General features: G+C 44.6%; 1 protein-coding gene across 4 annotated transcripts; it reads left to right on the top strand.

Annotated features, from left to right (window-relative positions):
* The first annotated feature begins 1,574 nt into the window (after positions 1 to 1,574).
* On the top strand, positions 1,575 to 22,561 carry taok2b (TAO kinase 2b). Of its 4 annotated transcripts, none has more exons than XR_009770427.1 (21): positions 1,575 to 2,067; positions 5,203 to 5,343; positions 5,852 to 5,923; positions 5,998 to 6,099; positions 6,279 to 6,324; positions 6,449 to 6,545; positions 6,670 to 6,783; positions 6,916 to 7,007; positions 7,106 to 7,199; positions 7,397 to 7,478; positions 7,558 to 7,725; positions 8,209 to 8,415; positions 8,511 to 8,728; positions 8,880 to 9,057; positions 9,226 to 9,354; positions 9,537 to 9,740; positions 10,073 to 10,312; positions 15,570 to 15,782; positions 16,321 to 16,503; positions 17,196 to 18,911; positions 19,886 to 22,559. XR_009770427.1 is itself a non-coding variant. In XM_061706638.1 (20 exons), exons 2-20 carry the CDS (start codon positions 5,212 to 5,214, stop codon positions 18,090 to 18,092), a joined length of 3,468 nt encoding a protein of 1,155 aa, XP_061562622.1. In that variant the 5' UTR covers positions 1,575 to 2,067; positions 5,203 to 5,211; the 3' UTR covers positions 18,093 to 22,561. The 4 variants fall into 4 exon arrangements, 2 of the variants coding, with proteins under 2 accessions (XP_061562622.1, XP_061562621.1); XR_009770426.1 differs by having other exon boundaries at positions 17,196 to 18,165; positions 18,742 to 22,559; XM_061706638.1 differs by having other exon boundaries at positions 17,196 to 22,561.
* The last annotated feature ends 455 nt before the right edge of the window (positions 22,562 to 23,016 follow it).

The following is a 23,016-nucleotide window of genomic DNA, read 5'->3' on the forward strand; positions in this document are numbered from 1 at the left end:
AACCAACAGTGTTATAAATTGTGTCGACTGCTTAAAAAAATAAAAAATAAAAAAAAAAAAATATATATATATATATATATATATATATATATCAATAACTATTCTTTTATCATCCTGTACTGTACTTAATGAACTCATATAAAACTAAAGGCTAGCAGAAAAAAAACATATCTGCCTATAATTATTGCCATATTTTCAGTCTAAATGTGTTGGTCTACTATTTGCTTTCAAATATCCGCTGCTTAATGGCCACATAGATGCTATTCATTCGCCTGTCTATGGCGTTTCCCATTATGTGCAGCAGCAAAGCGATGTGGACTCAAATATCTCCCTGAACCCACAAAGTCTTTTCGACCCCTGACCTCGATTTTAATAACCCACTGATGGTTCAAATTGTCATGGTCGGTTGGTGTATTTTGAGAATCAGTTTTACAATATCGATGGGGGGGGGGGGGGATGAGCTCAACAAATGAATAAAAGTGATGATTTCTTCTTTGAAATATCCACTTATCCACATGCTGGTCTTGATTAACTGGCTGAGCTCCAACAATTCCGCTCGGTGTCGTCAGATAAATAAATCTGTTGCATAAGCGACGTAATCCGCAAGGCTGCGCGACCCCCGCTCACAGCACGCTTGTACAGCTGAGAGGTCGTTCCAGGTCTCGGGTGCGGTGGGCAAAAGATGATTGTGAATTCATTGCTATGGATTCAGCATTCAAGGGCGGTGTGCGAAAAACAACACATTTTTGGAAACATGGCTGAGTAGAATGATAGTTTGCGAGATGAATATTATATTTCATACATTACTATCTACTGAATATTAACCTCACCATTTTTAATAATTCAGTTGTTCCAGTTACTATGATTACTGGCTATATTAGCTTTTTTTTTTTTTTAACTACATTCTTCTTCTTTTCCTTTGGGTTTGCAATCCGCGATTGCCTAAAAGCGAATATGTGGGGGTTCACTGCATATTCTTCATCCTCTGCAAAATTCGACTCCCATATTACTGCAGCGTACGGAGCATTTGTGACATCTCCTTTGTGCGTACTAATATGTCCGTGTTATACATGTGCATTTTAAATTTACATTTTTAAATTTCTAATCTAATCGCTGTGCTGACCCAAGTGCAACAAACTTGTGTTCGCTACACACTTGCGCACAGTCTATACTGCGCCCCGGTGGCCGAGGCACGCACATGCAACAGGAGCTAGGATGCACAAACTGTTTAATTGCTTACATTCAATTGCAACATGTTATTACTGGATTTATTTATTAAGTACAATACTGTGTAGAGCTATTCTTTATTGTTAAAAGACGCGTTACAAAAAAAATGTTTGTTGGTGTTTTTGGGTGGGCTGGAACAGACTAATGGCCTTTGCATTCATTTCAATGGAGAAAGATGATTCTCTGGAGCGTCTCGAGTGACAAACGTGGTCACGGAACAATGAAACCCTCAAGTCAAGGCACCACTGTACTTCCATGGATGACCTCACGGGGGCAGTGTTCCTGTTGCCACAGCCCAGGCCCCAACTTCCCCAAGCGGCGAAGAAGAACACTTCCGTTTTCCTTTTCCTCTCCCTCCCCGCTGCTCCGCTCCTCCGCCATCACCGAATACCGAACAAAAACCAATGTCGAGCAAAATGGGGAGAACGCGAGCGGCGGAAGAAAGCCACTAAATCGAGTTGACAGCGCCCAGCGGAGCATGGAGCGCCCCCGCGGGGATTTATGACACCCTCCCCACAATGCGGACCTCCCTTTCGGCTCCTCGTTTCACTTAGAATTGCCAACTAGCGCCGCCGCCGCTAATTAGCGTGCGATTGTGAGAGATTGCGGCCGCTCTTCTCGTCGTCACCTGCAGTATTCTTCCGTCCAATATTCACCGGCAGCGTCGGGATGGCGACGAGTTTGAGGAACGGCGTCGACGGGCAGAATGCAGTTCGCTCGCGCTGAGTAGACGGCGGCAGCGGCGCTGGGGGAGAAAAAAAGGGGGAGTGAGAGGTACATTTTTTCCAGCCAGGCCGGATAGCTAGCTTTGGCTAGCTACAGTGGATCCCAAAAGCCACGGTAAGACACGATAGCTATCATTTACCCAAACATTCATTTACCCAAAAATGTTTGTGCTCGTTTTCAAATTTGATAGCAATGAAAATACCCGAAACCTCATTCTTTCACCATTCTTTTTCATTCTGTCAAATGAAAATACTTACAAATGCCAATTTCTTGTATAAGTGCGACAACGTTTGTGTTTCTGGTTATATTTGACCTTGTCCACTTGAAATTGATGTTAAATTAAAGAAAATGTGGTACGATAATAGTGGAAATCTTAAAGCTGTGGAAGTGTGCATGCCATAAATGTTTTATAATGAGAAAGTTGTCAAAGAGGGAGTGTGAAACACTTGAACTGTCTTGTGTTGCTGCCACATTTGCACAAGTTGTCAAAGATGAAGGCAAAACCCACGCTCTGTTGATGCCAAGAAGTTGCTTGTGAGACAATCCAAGTTTTGTGTCAAAGTGTGCTTGAGTGTGTAAATGCTAAAAGTCAGCAATTTGAGCACATAAGAAATTGTACTTAGGGATAGTTTGTATGTTATTCCGCTTGTGAATTAATGACCCGATGGATCTTGGTTTTTTTTTCATCATAAAAACTGTATACCTACTTTTCCAACCCCCTGAATGTAAATTCTTTATTAAGAAGTAAGAGAGAGAAAAACACTTTCAACGTCAGTCATGTGCAATATTTTCTGTGCAACGAAAACATGGTGCAATATATTTTTTGCGTAATACAATGTGGTCGTGTAAACTTAATGCCTCCTCCCTTCCCGTGTCGAGTTTGCATGGGCTATATATTTAAAAAAATTGCCTTTACATAATTGATAACACCCAGTTTAGATTGCCACTGGTAGAGAGATACATTAACTCCTTGATTTCTGAGTTAAAATCATTATGTGACCAACGCTCGAAACTCGTGTCTCCAGTCATCTTCATGAAAACGATATTGCACAAAAAATGTTAAAATGCTTTTTAATAAGAAAAATGCCACTCTGAAGTACCATACTTTATGAAAACATGCTTTAACACAATTTAATTGAATGTAAAGACTCGTGTGCTTCTGGTGTGTGCGCCTTGGCCACCAGGGGCCAATATAACACACATAGGGATCTACACGAAAGAGATGGGCACAGCTGCTCAGTATGCTGCAGTAATATATTAGTCGTTTTTCTGCAGAGGATAAAGAATATATGCCTGCGAGTTCCACTATCTGTAGCTGAAATTGTTATAAAATGGCGAAGGCGGGTGCTATTCGTCAGCCCGTCTATGGTGTTTTGCATTGTGTGCTAGCATTAAGCTCGTGGACTTCCGAAGGCAAAGTTGTGTTGTTGACCTTAATAAGGAAAAGTATCAAAGATAGATTGATCCTATTGTGGTGCTTGCTATGATGAGTGTGTTTTTGTACGAGCTGTCCAGTGTGTTTGCAGCATTTATCTGGAACAACAGCTTTTTCCCGCTACAATCGGGCTGAGTGCTCGCTTTCGGCTCGGTTGCAAAATTGAAACGTCTCGTTTTAAAGAGAACGACCAGCTTCCTCATTGACGGCACCCACACGGCAGGGTCTGATGTCAGTTCATTTCACGTCGTTAGGTGATCATTCGTAATATACAAGTATGTCATCTTAATTCGACATGTACCATGTACTTTATTTCCACTCTGGACTTTGGTCATAATCCAATGGCTTCCTGCCAGGGCTATTAAATGTTTATTGTGTATCTTATATTAGTTAATACAATAGCAATTGACACATTTTTTTATCTTGAGTGCTAATAACATAGATAACCATCGCAACGTTGTCAGAGAGGTATAAATCGAACAATAGAATTGTTGTTGTGGTTTGCAGTGGTGTAAAACTGTACTGCGTCATAATGGGAGCAGTTTGGCATGTTTTGCTTGCCTCAAATGAAGTTATCAGTAATCCGCTATCTTTACAACAAATATGCAAGATGGAGAAAGACGTTTGTGCCCTAGAAGATAGACCACATTTGACTTATGTCTGTAGTGTAGGACACAAGTACCACAGGAAAATATCAAAGCACTGCTGTGAATTTGTAGTTGTCTAACAAAATTTCCAAATGCATTGGTTCTGTATAGCAGTGGTCATAATAATTGATTAGGAATTTTGCGTGGAATTGTAGCATGAAATAATTTGGTGCTGTTACGCAGTCAAACTTTCCTGAAATAACTGTAACAGATCCATTTGGATAATAACATAAAACTGTGTGGACAGTCACTAATAAATATCATATTACAAAATTTTGCAACGACACTATTATTTTATGTCATCTGTATCATAAAAGTTGGCACATCTGTTTCATGTGATCCAGTCACCATGATTCTTTACTTTGTTGACACGTTTTTAAAAACTATATTTTTTAAAATTGTCGTACAAGTGATAGGCTGTTACGAATGACTTTTTAATGTGTATCTTTAAATGCAAATAGAGCTGAGCGATATATATGGAATCAGCAAATAGAGCTGAGCGATATATATGGAATCAGCAAATAAAGCTGAGCGATATATATGGAATCAGCATTTAACTACCATTTCCTTGGTATTTATAAGCAGCCTGATTTTACCAATTGGTAAAATCAGGACTGCTTATAAATACATTGCTATTTTGTATTGTTTTAAATAGCTTTAATTATTCGATGAATTGTTTCATCTCTGTGCCCCCCCACCCCCCACACACTGGTTCAAAGAAACATTCTTTCTGTGAAGTAACATGTACTGTATGATTTTACTAATCCATTAAATTCAAATACAGGAAGCCTGTTCGATATTACATAACAAAAGTGCATTGTGTATCAAATTAAATGGGACTCTGTTAACTGATACTTGAATACATTTCAGTTAACCGTTTCACAGTCAACCGCATTTCATGTTATGTTGTGTTGTGTATGCTCTCATGCACTCCTTGTAATCCAGTGCCTCCTGGTTGCTCAGGTAACCGTTTTCATGTTTCCTGTCCTTTTTTTTTTTTTTTTTTTTTTTTTTTTTTTTTTTTTTTTTTTTTTTAACGCAGGCGAACCCCTGAACGTATGTATGATGTCTGAAAGATCCTGGATGTGACAGACTACGTTTCCTGAACGTATTGTTTCCCTGAATGCTCCAAAAGCGTGACGGGGCTTACCACTTGTGTCCCTCTAGGCGCTGGTCATGCCTTTGAGTGTGCGGGCCGGGAGCCTGAAGGACCCGGAGGTGGCCGAGCTCTTCTGCAGGGAGGATCCCGAGAAGCTCTTCACGGACCTGAGGGAGATCGGACATGGGAGCTTCGGCGCTGTGTACTTTGTGAGTTGTTTTTCTGTGTTGTTTTTTTTCTCTAATGTTAACAGGCAGATAAACACATGTATACATGTAACCATAATTTTAAAAAAAACCCAACAACAAATAAACATTTGTCACCAGACAGGAAGGTTGAAAAGAAGGGTAAGCCGTATCCATGCAATCAGTTTTTAAAAAGTGAGCATGAATAGGATTCAGTCACCAGGTAAAAATAAAAGGCAACGGAATAGAACAAAAGCACAGTGATCATATTCGGAAATTGAGAGAACACCACAAGTGTTAAATGAAAGCTGAGAAGTGACAATGACAAAGAAGCGAGTCGTGGGTGAAAATCTGATTTAAATTAAGCCGATTCCTTTTCCAGGGTCTGATGTAATGATGGCGAAACGTTTAGTCACCGCAGTGGTGTCACATGTGCCGCTCTGGTGCTCGCTTGAAATTGTTGGATGTAGAATTTGAGTTAGGGTGTTGAATGCAAAACCTTAGATTATGTCATCATCCGTTTGGTCATTAGGCCCACGACATCCGCACCAATGAGGTGGTGGCCATCAAGAAGATGTCCTACAGTGGCAAGCAGTCCAATGAGGTAAGCGTCGCGGTCATCAGTAACTTCAAAATGTCCGCCTTGCTGGCTCATCCGCATCGCGGTTGTGATTTCAGAAATGGCAGGATATCATCAAGGAGGTGAAGTTCCTCCAGAAACTGCGGCACCCCAACACGGTCGAGTACCATGGCTGCTACCTGAGGGAGCACACGGCATGGGTGAGCGCCCGTTTGTCTGCTCCCGCCAATTTGACCTTGAAATTATCAGTGCAAATCGTCATTCAAAAGTGTAGATGGAAAATCTCTGTTGCGGTCAAGTGTGAAAAGTTGTTAATGGTGCTCTTCAGGAGCCAAAAATGGCATCATGCACTCACACACTGATTGTGTCTCTCTGGCAGCTGGTGATGGAGTACTGCTTGGGCTCAGCTTCTGACCTGTTGGAAGGTAAGAAGGAAACAGCTGTCGTGTCAGAAGTGTGACGCCAAAGGTTACAAGTCACTAACTTGGTTTAACCATTTGTCATATTTGTACTCAAAAGCTTGATATCCTTTGACATCTCTTCACTTAGTCCACAAGAAGCCCCTCCAGGAAGTGGAAATAGCTGCTATTACCCATGGTGCACTGCAGGGACTGGTCTATCTTCACTCGCACAACATGATTCATAGGTATGCTGCATTATCTGTACACATTTCAGTGTGACAACACTTTGTGTGTGTGTGTGTGTTTTGTTGTCATCAAACCTTGACTGTTATGCTGATCTGTCATTTTTTTCCTAACTGTCCCTCACAGGGATGTGAAAGCAGGAAACATCTTGCTCACGGAGCCTGGTCAGGTCAAGCTGGGTGACTTTGGTTCTGCCTCCATCGTCGCCCCGGCCAACTCTTTTGTGGGAACACCTTACTGGTAGGACGTCATAGATGGTGGATGGCCTCTTGTGACCAATGAAGCACGTGATCATACTGTGACAATGAATGTCTGTCGGCAAAGCAGCAAGTGGTCAAATGTTTTTTGTTTGTCTCCCCCCTCTCCACGAAGGATGGCACCCGAGGTAATTCTGGCCATGGACGAGGGTCAATACGATGGAAAGGTGGATGTGTGGTCACTTGGCATTACGTGCATAGAGCTGGGTAAGAGACGGTCACACATTGGTTGAAAAGTGCAGGCAACCCCGATTGTCTTTCTTTCCCCTTTGTGTGTCATTGCGTTGTGCTTTGTCCCCATCTAGCGGAAAGGAAGCCTCCTCTGTTCAACATGAATGCTATGAGTGCCTTGTACCACATCGCACAGAATGAGAGCCCCGTGTTGCAGTCGAATCACTGGTGAGTGACGGGAGAGCCACCTGATTGGTGGCTTTAGATTTTTGATTTTAATGTCAGTGTCAGAAACGCTTGCAACAACGCTTTTATAATTTCTGCTCATTGCAAAAAGAAAAAGAGGCCATGACAACCCAGTATTCCATTTTGAAGCATGTCGAGATAAATGATTGTCTCCTTCAAATACCAACCTTGTCTTTTAGGTCCGATTATTTCCGCAATTTTGTGGACTCGTGCTTGCAGAAGATTGCGCAGGACAGACCTACCTCTGATGTGCTGCTCAAGGTGCATGTCCACGCAAAAGCTCATTCAGCTACCACTTTGTGTTCTGTTCCAACCTCTCCGTTTGCTTTAACCCCTCCAGCACCATTTCCTATGCAGAGAGCGTCCCATGACCAGCGTGATGGACCTCATTGCCCGCACCAAGGATGCTGTCCGTGAGCTTGACAACCTGCAGTACAGGAAGATGAAGAAAATCCTTTTCCACGAGGCCCACAATGGGCCTGCGCCCGAAGGGGCTGACGAGGAAGAGGTAACCGGGGGCATGCGACAGTTCGAGGTGTCACAGTCAACGAAATAAATACACGATACAGTGAAGCCCATTTATCGCGGGGGGGGGGGGTGTTTTCCATTGTAGCTCAGTGCTGCCTGGCATTTTGGAGCACATCGTGATACTACACTGAAGGCATGTAACTCTCATTTTGGACTAAAAAGCCTTCAAAAAAATATATATATACTGCTTAAAAAATCTTCAATATAGCGGGAGCGTGATTGATAAAACGCGATACAGTGGAGGTTCACTGTATAATAGTTTGCTACTTTCAAAAGAGGAACCAAAGCATCCGCAATTGTGAACTACATTTGTTTGGTCCATCCTGTCTTTGTAGCAGCCGCGTCAATGTAGATTATCCACTTCAGACCACTTCCCTACCATACGAAAGGCTTTGTTGCCATTGATTTGAAAAAGCAGTCGTCAGTTTTCCTTCATCAACACTTATTGACTGCATCGTTTCAGGACGTGGAGCAGTACATGCTGCGCACGGGCACCGTCAACAGCATGGAAAGCTCCCACTCGCTGCCGTCCATGTCCATCAGCGCCAGCTCCCAAAGCAGCTCCGTCAACAGCCTGGCGGACGGCTCGGACGACAGCGGCGAGATGGCCATGATGCAGGAGGGCGAGCACACAGTCACCTCCAACAGCTCTGTCCTGCACAAGCCCCTGGTCAGCCCGGGCCGTGTTTATCCTCGGCGTGCAGAGTTTCAATCACTTTCTATGGAAGCGTAACTTGACTTGTCAATCGCCGTCATCCTCTGTAGAGCCATGATAACATCTACGATGACCCCTACCAGCCTGAAGTGGACTTGCAACGAGATGCTTCATCCGCTGGTGGAGGTGGAGCAGGAGGAGGGGGCGGAGGAGGAGGGAGGCGCCGTCGAGGCCGTGACCATTTCGCCACCATCAGGACCGCCTCGCTCGTCACTCGCCAGATCCAAGAACATGAGCAGGGATCGGCCCTGAGGGAGCAGATGTCTGGGTAAAGCGGCCATATGGAAATACAGCACTTGGGCTCCGATGGCGAAGTTGAACGAAAACCTGAAAGTCCAAAGAAAGGAATCAGAATATAACTCTCTACCTGGCTTAGAGTTTCTGGTCTTTTCTCTAACTATTACGTTTGGTCCGTGCAGGTACAAGCGTATGCGCCGGCAGCACCAGAAACAGTTGATGGGTCTTGAGAACAAGCTGAAGGCGGAGATGGACGAGCACCAGCTGAGACTGGACAAGGAATTGGAGAACCAGAGGAACAGCTTCTCGATGGAGGGTGAAAAGTTGTGCAAGAAGCACTCGGCTATCATGGAAAAGGAGGTGAGCTGGGGGCCAAGTAATAAACGAGAGCTATTATTATTTACTTGTTTTATATTCTTTGCCTGGTAAATCTGAGTTATTATGTCTGTGCAGGAATGCTCAGACTAAACACTCGAGCAGAAGTGATTTAAATTGAAAGAGGTGTTTTTTCTTCTTCTTTCTCCTCAGACCAAGGCGGTCCTGACTGAGGAAAAGAAGTTCCAGCAACATATACTCGGCCAGCAAAAGAAGGAGTTGACAACTCTGCTGGACTCTCAGAAACGACAGTATCGACAACGCAAGGAGCAACTCAAAGAGGTGCAGTCCATGTCTTAGCATCTTGTACCGCATCAAACCTTTTGGGCTCTATCTGCCGGCACACGTTTTTGTAATTTGCTTTCTGCCACTATGATGTAACCTGGTGCCTATTATTTACAAACCCCAAAAGGCTTTGGAAAAGAAAGCTTCAGATTTTTCTCTTCATGCTTCTGTCACTGAAGGAGCTGAACGAGAACCAGTCTACGCCTAAGAGGGAGAAGCAGGAGTGGCTGGTGCACCAGAAGGAGTGTCTGCAGCAGCTCCAGGCCGAGGAGGAGTCGGGCCTGCTGAGGAGGCAGAGGCAGTATTATGAGCTCCACAGTCGCCAGTACAAGAGGAAGATGCTGCTGGCGCGCCAGAACCTGGAGCAGGATCTGCTCCGAGAGGTAACCTGGAGTGAGCTTGAAGTGGACTTGTATCGTAAATAGACTTGGAGCCATATGTTTTTTCAGGACTGATACCGATTATTAGCAGTCAAGGAAGCCGATAATCGATATTTATATCGAATTCTTATCAGCCGTTGGATTCATTTCTTTTTAAATGCCAATGCCGATAAGCATCAAAATGACGAATATAGGCGCCGATAACAATAATCAGTAAAAAGAAAGGCTAATGTAACGTAATTTATTCATTCGACATTTGATAATCGACCTCAAAGACCTTGAAACATTTGAAAAATGAGCCCTGGTCCGTAATTTTTTTTGTCGTTCTCCACTAGGACCTGAACAAGAAGCAGACGCTGAAGGACCTGGAGTGCGCCATGCTCCTGCGCCACCACGAGTCCACGCAGGAGCTGGAGTTCCGCCAGCTGAGTCTGGTGCAGCGCACCCGGGCCGAGCTGATCCGCACCCAGCACCAGACGGAGCTCACCAACCAGATGGAGTACAACAAGCGGCGCGAGCAGGAGCTGCGTCAAAAGCACGCCGTGGAGGTCCGACAGCAGCCAAAGAGCCTGAAAGTGAGTGACGACCGGAGCCAGACTACAGAGGGCCTGAGCGAGGGCTCGGTAGAAAATATAGCGACGAGAGAGAAGGATGACCGAGGCACCGAATATGTACATGGTGATGACATGAAGTCAAACAGCAGAGAGGCTTGGGAGGTAGAAGGAGTTCAGATGGAGAACTTGAGTGGCGGCTGCGATGGTTTGAGCTCTGTGCAGTTGGAAAACCTAGATGACACCAAAGAGACGAACGGAGCAGAAATGAGAGATCAGGATAACCGGGCCGCCAAATGTGTACATGATGATGATGTCATGAAGCCAAACACAAGAGGAGGTTGGGACGAGGTCAGGGAGCTAGAACGGGTTCAGTGGGAAACCGGTGGGGAATTTAGAGAGGAGGATGAACGTTCTAGCAGGGGCGAGGATGAGCAGGGCGACAAGTATGTACTTGATGATGACACAAAGTCAAACAGGAAAGAGGGCTGGGAAAACGAGGACAGCGGTGCAGAATTTAGAGAGGGGAGTGAAGTTTCGAGTGCGTATGAGCAATATGTAGATGATGAACATGACACGAAGCTAAAGAGGAGAGAGTCTGATGAGCGAGAAGGCTGGGAAGAAGTGAGGGAGGTGGAAGGCGTTCGGTGGGAAGACGAGGAGGAGGAAGAGGAGGAGGGCCGAGGCGTGGCCGACGGCTGCCCTTCCGAACTCATCTCCTCGCAGTCCCCGGAAAAGAGGCGCGTCCGCGAGCACGAGCCGGACGACTTGTCCGAGTTTTACTTCCCCGACGTGCCCGAAGAGCTTGAGGCCGTCCCCAGAGCGCCCCCCCCGCCGCCGTCCCCGCTCCCGTGGCTCTTCTCGCACTCTGCGTGCCTCCTCCTGTCGCTGTGGGCCGCCGCCCGGCCCTCCAACCTCACGCTGCTCCTCCTGTGCGTCTTCCTTTTGTCTCTGCGCCGCTCGCCTCCGCCGCCCTCGCTCGGGTCGCTCCTCCTTTCCGCCGAACTGGCCCTGCTGGCTCATTTCTTCTCGTACCTCCTCCTGCGCTCCTGCCTCGCGCTCTCCTTCTCGTCGTATCTGTCGGTCAGCCTGTGGGCCAGCGGCCTCTTAGCTTTGGGGCTGTCCCTCAGCCTGGGGACGTACTACGTCCCCATGATTTTAGTGTCCGCTTCCTTCCTTAGCTCGCCGTCTCTCTTCCTGTCGCTGTACCTGCTGGTGGTGCTGGTGGTGCGGCCGGCCCGCCGCTTTCTACGGCGCGCGCCGCGCAAAGTCAACCGGCTGTGCATGCGCGTCCTTTTCCGCCTTCCGCGGCCGCTCTTCGCCGTGTGCCAGTCGCTTCTGGGCGGCGTGGCCGAGCGGAGCCTCTACGAGATGTTCCCCAAAGCGGGGCGCAACTGGGGGGTGCGCTGCTCCAAAATCCCAGTCCCCCTCAAAAGTCTCCCCTTAAATCAGCAAGCTCGTAGCGGGCGCCCTTCCGGTCTGGCGCGGGCCGTCCTGTGGGTGAGGCAATTCATCCGGCGGCCCCTAGGCGTGCTCGCCGACCTGGCGAACTCGCTCGTGCTAAATCTGGCTGGGAAGCTGATCCAAAAGCTTCCATTGGGCTTTCATCTCTGTTTGAGGCGGGCGGGGCTTTTGAAGAAGAAACGGCCCAGTCGGCTGCCCCGACTTCTCCCCCGTGAAGTGAGGGAGGCCAGGCTGAGGGAGAGAGTGAGGCGGGAGAGGGAACGGCGGCGTAGGGAGGAGAGAGAGAGGGTGCTCCGCGACGACACCCGGTGGGAGTGCGCCCTGAGGAGAACGTCGTCGGGAAGGTTTGTCAGGGCGAAGGTTCGGCCGTGGCGATGAGAAGCAGAAGGAAAGAAAAGTGGGCGTAGTCAGATGCGTGTCTGTGTGTGATATACAGATATCCTTCCTTCCAGTTTCAATTGACAATTATGAGTTCAAAAGTGACTTTTTTTTTTTTTTTTAATCCAGCACAAAATATGAAAAAAAACTTGTTTTTCCATACATTTTGAAAAGGGGATAAGGTCCCTGCCATTAATTTACTTAACATGCTAAAACAGTGGATACCCCTGTAATATCATTTCAAATTCATCTTCCAACATTGCCCTTAAAAATAAATATTGAGCAGATGATTTGATTACAGCAGCCAAAAAAAATGTGAATAAGATCTGACTTCTGCTAACAACCCAGGCTAAATTTTGCTCCTCCCTGACATACTTCCATGACCCCAATTACTATTTTCCTATTACCCAGGGCCTTGCTGCCATCTTGTGGCATTGTAGTGTTATAAAAAAAACACCGAACACCACGAGTAGGTGAATTATTCTGTGAATTACAAAAAAAAAAACATGGCTAGATGAATCTATTTTAGCCTCAGATCCAAACTTTGAACTGTAAAACAGTTCCTCAGGACTGAATTTGATTAATATGTAATTGGTCATGATCTAGTTTTAGTAACGACCATCAGACAGATTCTATTATTTGTATCGGGTTGATGCGTTACACCTGGGGAGGGGGGGGGGGGGTTTAAAAAACGAACTGCTCCATGTTTAGACTTTTCTTTGCCGATTGAAAAATGGAAAGAAGGAATGGTAGCCGGGTTATGTTCCAATATGTGCCCCTCCCAGCGTCTCCCTCATTGGCTGCCGCGTTGTGGGCTGTTGCAGACACTTACTTTACCAAACCCTAATCAAGCTTTTGACATTTCATTATTTTGCTTTTTGTAAAAGTTTCTCACGTTCATGCTTTGCTCTTAATTTGTAAGACAATTTCAAGTTGTTGTTTTTTTTTTTTTAACCATGTCTGTGCAATTTTTCTTATGTTTAGTGTTGAGCAAATATGACGGTGTTAAGTGCGGACAACCGACGTGTCCTAACTTTGTCCTAATCGCCAAATTTTCGCTTCATGGGTCAGTAACAATGTGCAATAAATAACACAGTCCAATCTAGTGTGCAACATAAATATCCAGATATCGGATACTATTTGAGTCCAAATTAAATTTTTATTGGCGTTCATGCGATATTCTTTTCACTTTTTACCATGTAAACATTTAGATACATTTTTATTAATAGTCACATGAAGCCGTTGAGTGCCTTTGAATAAATATTTGCACAAATGCCTTATCATATTCTATGAAGGTATTTAAATGAGGAGTGGAAAGAGTCAGTTATGTATTTCAACTATTGTATTATTATTATTTTATTTTTTTATGTGAAGCCATACGCGCAATCTTTTACATTGAAGATTGCGTCCAAAGACTGAAAATGTGAAATTAGATGAAGTCTGAAGTGAAAGTGATTTAGTGTCATATTTGCAAAGAGTAATACCAAACGTCCAATAAGTCGGACCCCAAAAAAAAAAACAATACAGGAAGCGTTGCTATCCGTGGGAGAAAGCGACTGAATCTCCTCAACCCACGTCAACAATTCCTTGGCATAAAGATGGCGCCAGATTGCGTTTTTCAGCAAATGACTGAGGTCCCCACCCCGAATAAGCAAATTCGCAAATTCCGAACAGCGAATATGTGGGGGTTCACTGTAATTTAAATGAAGGCTAAAATGCATAATTTCGTGTCTACAGTGCAATAGGGTGCATTTCTAAAGAAGTTCAAATGTGATGCACGTTGGCGAGGACATCTCATTCGTTTGGGATGTAAAAGTTAGACAAAAAGCAAAACTCCTTCAGGGTAAAACAGTTTCAGCTTTGTGGTTTTTTTTTTTTTTTTTTTTTTTTATAAATGACACATTTTGCATCATATTTAATTTGACTAATTTATTTGCCATTGATTTTCATTTGTGTTTGACGACAAGTTGTCCCCTGTTCCTCCGTGTATGTTTACATGTTTGTATTGTGTTGTGTTGACACATCACCTCGACTTTTATACCTAATTTAAGCAGTATTTCTTTACAGACCAGTACTGCGTTGTTTGGCAGCCTCTTGTTCTTTTTATTCACGTTTGGCTGTGTTGCTTATGAGCATTAAAAAAAGCCTTCATATTTTTCTTGACACCAAAATAAATTCAGCTATGTTGAACTCATTGTCTTGTTTGTTTTTATGATTTAAGTCTCCTTTGTTGTTGTTTATGTTCTTTCCCCCTAATTCAAACATTGTGTCATTGTGGTCACTTTTGTTGTTGTGTCGAGGACCTTCATATATTTAACAAACCCAGACCTTTGTTTAATGGTTTTTGTAGTGACCATTTTTCTGTTTGTTTTTTTTTTTGGGAGGGAGGGTGACAAAGATCCACCTATTTCAGAATTTGTTTGATTTAAAATAAAAATAAAATCATATCCGTTGTTTAATACGGCCCACAAAGCATTTACATTACGTCCTGTCATATTTGTGGCATTGATTTAGCTGTTTTTTCCAGAAATTGGTAGATTAGGATTTATTTTAAATTAATTCTACCACATCAAATACCTTTTAATTGGTTAATACATATTGAGCATTTTCAATAGTTTATTAAATATTTGGTGAATTCATAAAGTTGAAGATAAAGTACCCTCTAAAAAAATACATATAGTAGCTCTTCAAGTACCACCATCATGACCAACACATTATGCACTGTGAGAGCATTAACACTTAAATATAGGAAGATAAACTGTACTTTATTTGAAAGTTAAATACGACTGAAACTGTGCTAAACAAATTTCCTGTGCTGGATAAAAATGAATCTTCAACCACTGTAACATTACGCACATTTAATTCAGTGATTATTTGTGTACACCACACGTTGAAAAAAAAAAAAAATAAAAATACCCATTGTACATGCAGAAAACACTTTTTTTTAAAAACACATCCTAAATGTATTATTATTATAATTTATTGCAAAAAAAATTTGTCATCATAAAATCCATAGAAAATAAGCCATTGATTATAGTTGAAACCCTAAAATACCCTTCCCACCCCCTGTAGTCACTGTACACAAATTCAACACACAAAAACTGCAAGCAGAAAATGCATAGAAATTATGTAAAAATTAGTAATTAAAATGTATTGCTCAGGGGAAAAAAAAACAATTATGTAAGATTAAATGCAAATATACTAAAAAGTTAAACACAACTGGACTGTACTTGTGTAGTGATTCTTTGGAATACTACTAGAGGGAGCCCCCACATTCTGAAACTTATTAAAACACACTTTTTTAGGCATCTTTAACATATTTAAACACCCCCAAAATCATGTTTAACAGAAAAATGTGCGATCTCGCGCCCATCCACATGTTCACTGATGCATGCTAGACCTCGATCTCTCCCTCTCTCCTCTTCCCTCTATGCCGCAGTCTAAAGAGCTGCAGATAAAGCGTCAGTTCCAGGACACGTGCAAGATCCAAACCCGCCAGTACAAGGCCCTGCGGAACCACCTTCTGGAGAACACGCCCAAGTCGGACCACAAGGCCGTGCTGAAGCGCCTGAAGGATGAGCAGACCCGCAAACTGGCCATCCTGGCCGAGCAGTACGACCACTCCATCAACGACATGCTGTCCACGCAGGCTGTGAGTAAGGCTAGCACAGAAAGAAAAAGAAAAAAAAAAAAAAGCCGCTTCAAGATGTTTATTGCCACTCCCAGTTGAAGTTTACTAAACTCAATATAAAAACAAAGGCAATTAGAATTTGTGCATTCAAAACAACCACACAACTTGGCCTTAGTAATACCCCCACTAGCTTACGCTAACGCACAGTGTAAAACGCCATAGACGGGCTAACGGAACTAGCGGTTTTAAGACTTTAAGCAATGGATAATTGAACACAAACAGTGGTGGCACATATGTAGAGAGATAATATAGCAATACTCAAAGGCATATATTCTTCATCCTCTGTGAAAACTAATTTATATCACTGCAGCTTTCTGCGGACTTTTGACCGGCTACATGTTTATCAGTACGTCTGCACAATAATGCCACCATGTGGCCAAGGCACACACCAGAAGGAGCAGCACAATGTCCATTGAAATGAACCAAAAAAATGGGCCAAATGTGTCGACTTGCTTTGCACATTTCCTCATCGCCGCGCCCCTTTTTGTCTTCCCCGTAGCTGCGACTGGACGAGACGCAGGAAGCCGAATACAAGGTGCTGCGCATGCAACTGCAGCAGGAGCTGGAGCTGCTCAACGCCTACCAGAGCAAGATCAAGATCCACACGGACACGCAGCACGAGAGGGAGGTCAAGGACCTGGAGCAGAGGGTCTCCATCCGCCGCGCGCTGCTGGAGCAGAGGGTCAGAACCGTCATTTCTATCCACACTTCACCACGACGTCACTCGTGCTTCCGGGTGGCCGCGGCCCCGATGGCGCCACTAGTAAACAAACTTTTATACGTCTGTCGACTAAGGCAGAGCGACTGTCTAAGAAGTGTTATAAAACCCCGCCTCTTCCCTCACTCTGCGGGAGCCGTGCGGCATTTTGTTGCCTCAAGATTGAAGGTCCGGATGTTTTTTTAGACCATAACGAGTGAAAATAGTTAGGTTAGATGCATTTGAGTTATTGTTAAAAATGGATCGCTGTAATGCTTCAGTGCAGAAGGAAGCCGTGTAGGTCAGTTTGCCCGCAGATTCATTAAACTGCTTCGTCCGCTCATCTTTTTTTTATTATTGATTGCATCACTCATGGGTCTGAGATCTTTGAAAAAGATTTTGGGAAGTTGATGTCACCGCAGCCGTTTGCTTTTGTGGAGCATTAGAGGCTTTTTGTCTGGTCGGGGGGGGTCAGCGTCTGCACAGACTTTGATATGGATGGGTGGCGATGTGTTCAGACGGCATAGTAAATATGCGACGTATTTTTTTTTAATGGTCCCGGGCGATAATTTGCCAATCAACTGTAACTTGGGACTTGCAAGTTAACACCTGAAACTTAGGACCTGCACATATGTGACTTGCGCCGACATGATGCTGTCCTCTCGTCGCCCCCCCAGATCGAGGAGGAGATGCTGTCGCTCCAGAACGAGCGTTCCGAGCGCATCCGCGCTCTCCTGGAGCGTCAGGCCGGCGAGATCGAGTCCTTCGACTCCGAGAGTTTACGTCTGGGTTTCGCCGGCATATCCCTCACGGGCCTCCCGGGCGACGCCTACTCCAAGCAGGGTTACCCCAACGCGCCGCCTCCGGCTCCCCGCTCCACCAGCCACTGGAGCCACGGGGTGCACCCCCAGAGCGCACCCCCGCCTCAACCCTCGCGACGCAGCCACAACAGCGGCGGAGGAGGGGGAGAAAGAGTGGAGCGAAGGGGTGACTCGTCGTCCTCACACTTGGCTATGGCGCTGGCGATGGCGAGGGACGGGGGGAGGGAGGCGCACCACTCGTCCCACTCCTCCTCTTCGTCGTCCTCCTCCTCGTCTTCCTCCCACCACCAGCGCCACCACCTGCCCCAGCACTACCACCACCAGAGCACGCCGCAGTTGTACCGAGAACGAGAGCGGGATAGGGACCGGGAACGGGGGAAGGAGAGGGACTGGCCCGGAGTGCGAGGACCCGGCGGAGATCTGGTCCACCCTCTGCCCTTGCCCTTCTCCCATCACCTGCCCTCGCGCTCCTCCTCTCAGTCCCTCGCCATGCTACCTCCGCCGCCGCCGGCCCCTCCGTCCGTCTCCGGCCCGTCGTCGTCCTCGTCTTCCTCCTCGTCCTCGCAGGGGGGCGTCTACGGGGGCATTCGCGCCGCCCCCAGCCTGATGGCTCTGAGAAACAGCCCCCAGCCTCTGAGGAGGACGGCGTCCGGCGGGGGGCCCGGGGCGGCCGTCGGCCCCGACGGCGTCCTGAGCCGGAGCACTTCGGTCACCTCGCACATCTCCAACGGCTCGCACCTCTCCTACTCCTAGGCCGAGGGTTCTCAAATCTTTTGGGTCCAGGGACACCTTAGGAGGGAGAATATTTTCCGAGCGCCATTTAAACGTAAGTACTGTTGTGGAAAAAATGACACGTTCGATATAGAGAACATATACAGTGCTATACACAGCTCTGGGGAAAAATTAAGAGGCCAAAAATGCAATTGGACCTTTTTGGGTATTTTTACCATTTTTCATTTATTGCAAATAAATTCTCTGAATGAGTGATTCTCAAAGTGGGACACGGATACCCTCTAGTGGCACCTAAAAGAATCACTGCCTAAGTACAATTTACTTGTATTTAACTTTTGATTTTGATACATTTACATTAAATATTTAAGAACTGTTGGTTTTTATAGATTAATGTATAGTTTTCATTTAAGTATGATCTGAAATACATTTTAATTGAATCATTCAAGTACAGTTTGTGTGTGTGTGTGTGTGTGTGTGTGTGTTCCCATATTTAAGCGCAGTGCTAATCTTCAAACTGTATAATGTTGCAGTGTTACAAATACTAATTAATGGCACAATCATAGAAAGTGATCATTTTGCTAGTTTTGCTTGTAATTTTTAACAGAGCTGTATATACCGAAACTCCACGAGTAATTGATGCCCACCCCAAAAAGTTTGTAATTTCCAATAGATACCACAAGATGGCAGCAAAGCACTTTTTTTTCCTATTGGACAAGGCTATGGCCTGACTAAATGAAGCGCCTCCCCTCACTTCAAGCAATTTCCTGGGCTCAAGATGGTGCCAAAGCAATATTTTTGTATTAGACATGGCTTTGGCATGAGTACAAAAACAGCAAATAGGTGAGTTTTTCTTAATTCTCTAAAAGAATTGGACTGTTTTCTCAAATAAAATGTCTCATTCTGTAAAGGTAGTACTTTACTCCCACACCGTATTCAAGCAGCGATGTCAGATTTATGTGATAAAACGGTGGGACCTTGACTTTTCTTGCTTTGACTTGAGAGCAACATTTGAGATACAAGTGCTAGATGGTGGCCGCGAGCGCAACTTGACTAACTTCACAACAAACAGCATTTTAGCAAAGGGTGAACAATTAGAGAATTACACCATGTGTATTCCAAACGGCCACATAGCAGACATATATTCTTTATCCTCTGTGAAAACGACTAATATTACTGCAACTTACTGAGTCGGTTGTGAAACTCTTCTTCGTTTGTGCCTGTGTCTATTGTACTACCCCCTGGTGGCCAAGGTGCGCATCAGGAGACGCGCAATGTGGCACTGGAACGGAATAATGTCATTTCCATTCCTTTCAATGGGGAAAAATGTTCGATGATGAGGGTAGTTATGGAATGAATTAAACTCGCAAGTCAAGGCACCACTGTATGTCGCAATCATATCAGGCGCTTTTAATCGACCCAAAGTAAAGTAGGGAGGTTTATTTGTTTGTTTTTGTGCCGATCTACGACATGATCATTTATTATTAGTCATTATTTTGCGGCTCCCCCGGGGTTCCCGGACCCCGGTTTGAGAATCACCGTCTTTGCCCGATTTAGGACCGTAGCTATCGCAGGCTGCGTCTCAATGCCAATGTCAACTTGCCTGGACTTCCGTGGACACGCGAGGCAAGCCCCCCCCCCCTTACTGAGCTGCGTCCCGCTTCCTTTGTCCGCTCAGGGTGGGAGAGAGGAGAGAGGAATGTAATACCACCACGACAAACAAAATAGTGTTCAACGTGTTTTTATACTTTCTAGGAGACTTTCTCTCTCTCTCTTTCTCTCTCTCTCTCTCTCTCTCTCTCTCTTCCCTATAAGAGCTGCAGATTCGGCAGCTGTGTCTTCTTCAATGATGTTCTAAGCTGGAATGGAGAAACAGAGAAGACAGCGGAGAAGGAAACGAGCCACTTGGTTATTGTTTCGTTGTACGCACTGTACTTGTATCTAGTGTCCAGATATATAAGCACTGCTAATCCAACCTCTGGGAAAGAAGAAAACAAAAGAGGAATCACTTAAAAAAAAAAAAAAAAAAGAAAAAAAAAAAAAAACTCTTATTTAATGTTTTGTTCATTTTTTGTATTAAATGTAGGGAGTGAAAAAAAATGATGTTGCTTGGAGCGTCACCAATGCCTTTAAGGGTTTCTTAAAGGGATGTCATGTCATCAAAATGTGCATTTGATGACCACAATTGAATGTTTGTAAAGAGGAGAAACCAGTGTATGGATGTGTACAAAGAAGGAAAACGATATTAATAATTCAGGCATCCATGACATATTGAGTATCTTAACGTGTAAGTGTCTAAAGGCGTCACTTCAATGCATGAACTCGTTGTGCAAAGACTTTCGTAAGCATCACCAAACATATTTGAAATGTAACGTACCCGTCTCACCGCGCCACATTTTTTATCTTTATTGTACATATTTATGTGGAATATTATAAGCGAAACACCGGTTTTATAGAGTTAGGCAGATGCCGACCAGTAATTTTTGATATACAGTGCTGTATTCAAATGAGTGTTGAATTCAAGATTTTAGAGCCAACGACTCCAAATGCATTTTCTAGAGTTGTCAATATGAGTATAGGCAATCCTGATTGTAGCTGTCCTTGTATCATGTTCAAAGCTGTAAAAAAGAGAAAAACAAAAAAAATACTGTCAGGTGCAGTTTGTGTTTGAGGTATTAATGATTATTAATAAGGGATTATTGATAATTGTTAATGATTTATGTATGTGCGTTGAACAGTGAAGTCTAGTTATGATGACACTTTTTTTTTTTTTTTTAAAAGACAATAATCAAAAGACACTACAGCAACCTGTTGTGGAATTATATATATATATATATATATATATATACATTTTCTATTTTGTTTTAGCGATCATTCGGACAGACGCGAGGCCATCGGCGTTTGGTAGCTTAGGCTCCGACGTCAAGTCGCCGAACATCGTAAACCTCCGCCTGAAGCCTTCGAACAACCTGAAGATTTCTCACTTTCGCTTTTTATCACTTGTGTTGATGCTAAGTTCCGCTACAGCCGTCCCAATAGACTTGACCTGGCTTTTTTTTTTTTTTTTGCGCGCGCGAATGCCGACTCTTAAGAGTTCTGTGTCGTCATCGTGTTTTGAGAGACTTGCCGTGGGTAGCGGTAAATTGTACGAGGAGCGGTGCGAAGGCCACAAAGCAGACTCAAGCCGGCGCTGAACTGCAGTCAGGCACAGAAAAACTTAGCGACGCTCCATGGGCAAGATGCTTCCAAAAACCGACAAGCCTAAGCTGTCAAACGACGTTTGCGTCATGTCTGTCCAAATGAAACCTGACAGAAAATAGAAAAAAAGGATACATACATACACTACTCCCAAAACGTTAGAGGATATTGGGTTTTTGGGTGAAATTTCAATTTACAGCCCAACTCAAATCAGCCCTTTGATCCGTGAAAATTTCCAAGGACGTCCATGTCTATGCCTTTCTGTGACTCTTCCAGTCTCTCTGTTGCAACCCGCTGATGAAATTCTAAACTGAGGTGACACTTGATCAACTGTGTCGTCGTCTCGGTCTCGATTCTAATTGAAACAGGAAATACTGTATATTGGTAGACTCACGTTAGGTTGACCTGGAAAGCTTCTCGTGCATTTTAGGTTTCACCCCAAATCGGAATATTCCTAACTTTTTGGGAGTCGTGTATACACAGTATATAAATATATATAAAGCAATGTCGACTCACGTGAACTCTGACCTCCTCCTCCGATTTTGTACAATTGGCCGCTAGAATGTAAAGGTTGTTTATTTATTTATTTTTTAGTGTTTTATTTCAATTCAGGACTACACACAGAAAGCACAGGGAGAGAAGGACACTGAAAAGACGGACATGCGGACAGGAGAGGGCCAGGCCGGGGCCTCGACTGAGCTGCCGGCTCGGTCGGTGCAACCGCTCGCTTCTGAGCCGGCGGCGGTGATCGGAGCAGCCTGTCGGCAGGCGCCGCCGGGGCCCGAAAGGTCCTCTCCCCGCCTCACGTGACCTGTCCAAATCTCCTCCCCACAGGCCGAAAAGGACTCATCTCAATTGGAAGGGGAAAATATAATCACCGTTGTTGGTTTTAACTCAGAAACACCAGCTCAAGACAATTCCTTGCGTAAAGGTTTTGGTTGTAATCTCGGTGCATGCATGCGTAAAGACTTCTTATCTAAACAAGAGACTGGTAACCTGCTCGTTCGTGTGAGAGGAGAAAATGCGGCAGTGTCGGCGGACGACGACTCGTCAGTGTCGACTTTGCAGAGGCAGAATGAGGTCGTGAGATGCGCAGCTTCGGTTGTTTTGATTATTCCAAATCGAGCATTCAGAGCTTAGGGACGAAACGAACACATGTATTGGGATGGAAATGGGGAGCTTTAAACAAAAGATAATAAACTGATATTAACACAACCCTTTTTGATTTTCTGCATTTTACTCAGATATTCATGTTTATTATTATAAACCTTATCATTGAACCATCTCTGGATGACTAACTACCTGCACGGGATGCAAATGACTGTCTAATTCAAATTTGACATTTAATTTTCACATTTTATGGAATGTTATTTTATTGCTGTAACGCCAGGTTAACATTTGAATAGTATTTCCGTTTTGCACACTTGCACTCACACGTAGGAGAGCCGGTCACTGACGCACTTCTGTGCAGTTTATTGAACAGTAAAACGAGCAGTCAGACAGCATCTGCTGTCGACCACAGCTCTCACCCAGACTCTTCCGTGTCACCCCGCCTCTTAAAGCCACATGCTTGTACAAACGCTACAAAACTTTTATGCGGGCATTTTGTTCAGATGTTTGCAGCTGACCCGAGCAAATGTGCAGTTCAGCATTTGTTCATTCATCTATTAGCGGATTTAGTCCCACATTTTTTTCTTTTTGTGGCAGAAGACCGTCTACATACAGTATGTAAGCATTTGAAATGCTATGA

Source organism: Phycodurus eques, chromosome 19 (assembly GCF_024500275.1).
Source record: "Phycodurus eques isolate BA_2022a chromosome 19, UOR_Pequ_1.1, whole genome shotgun sequence".
NCBI lineage: Eukaryota > Metazoa > Chordata > Actinopteri > Syngnathiformes > Syngnathidae > Phycodurus > Phycodurus eques.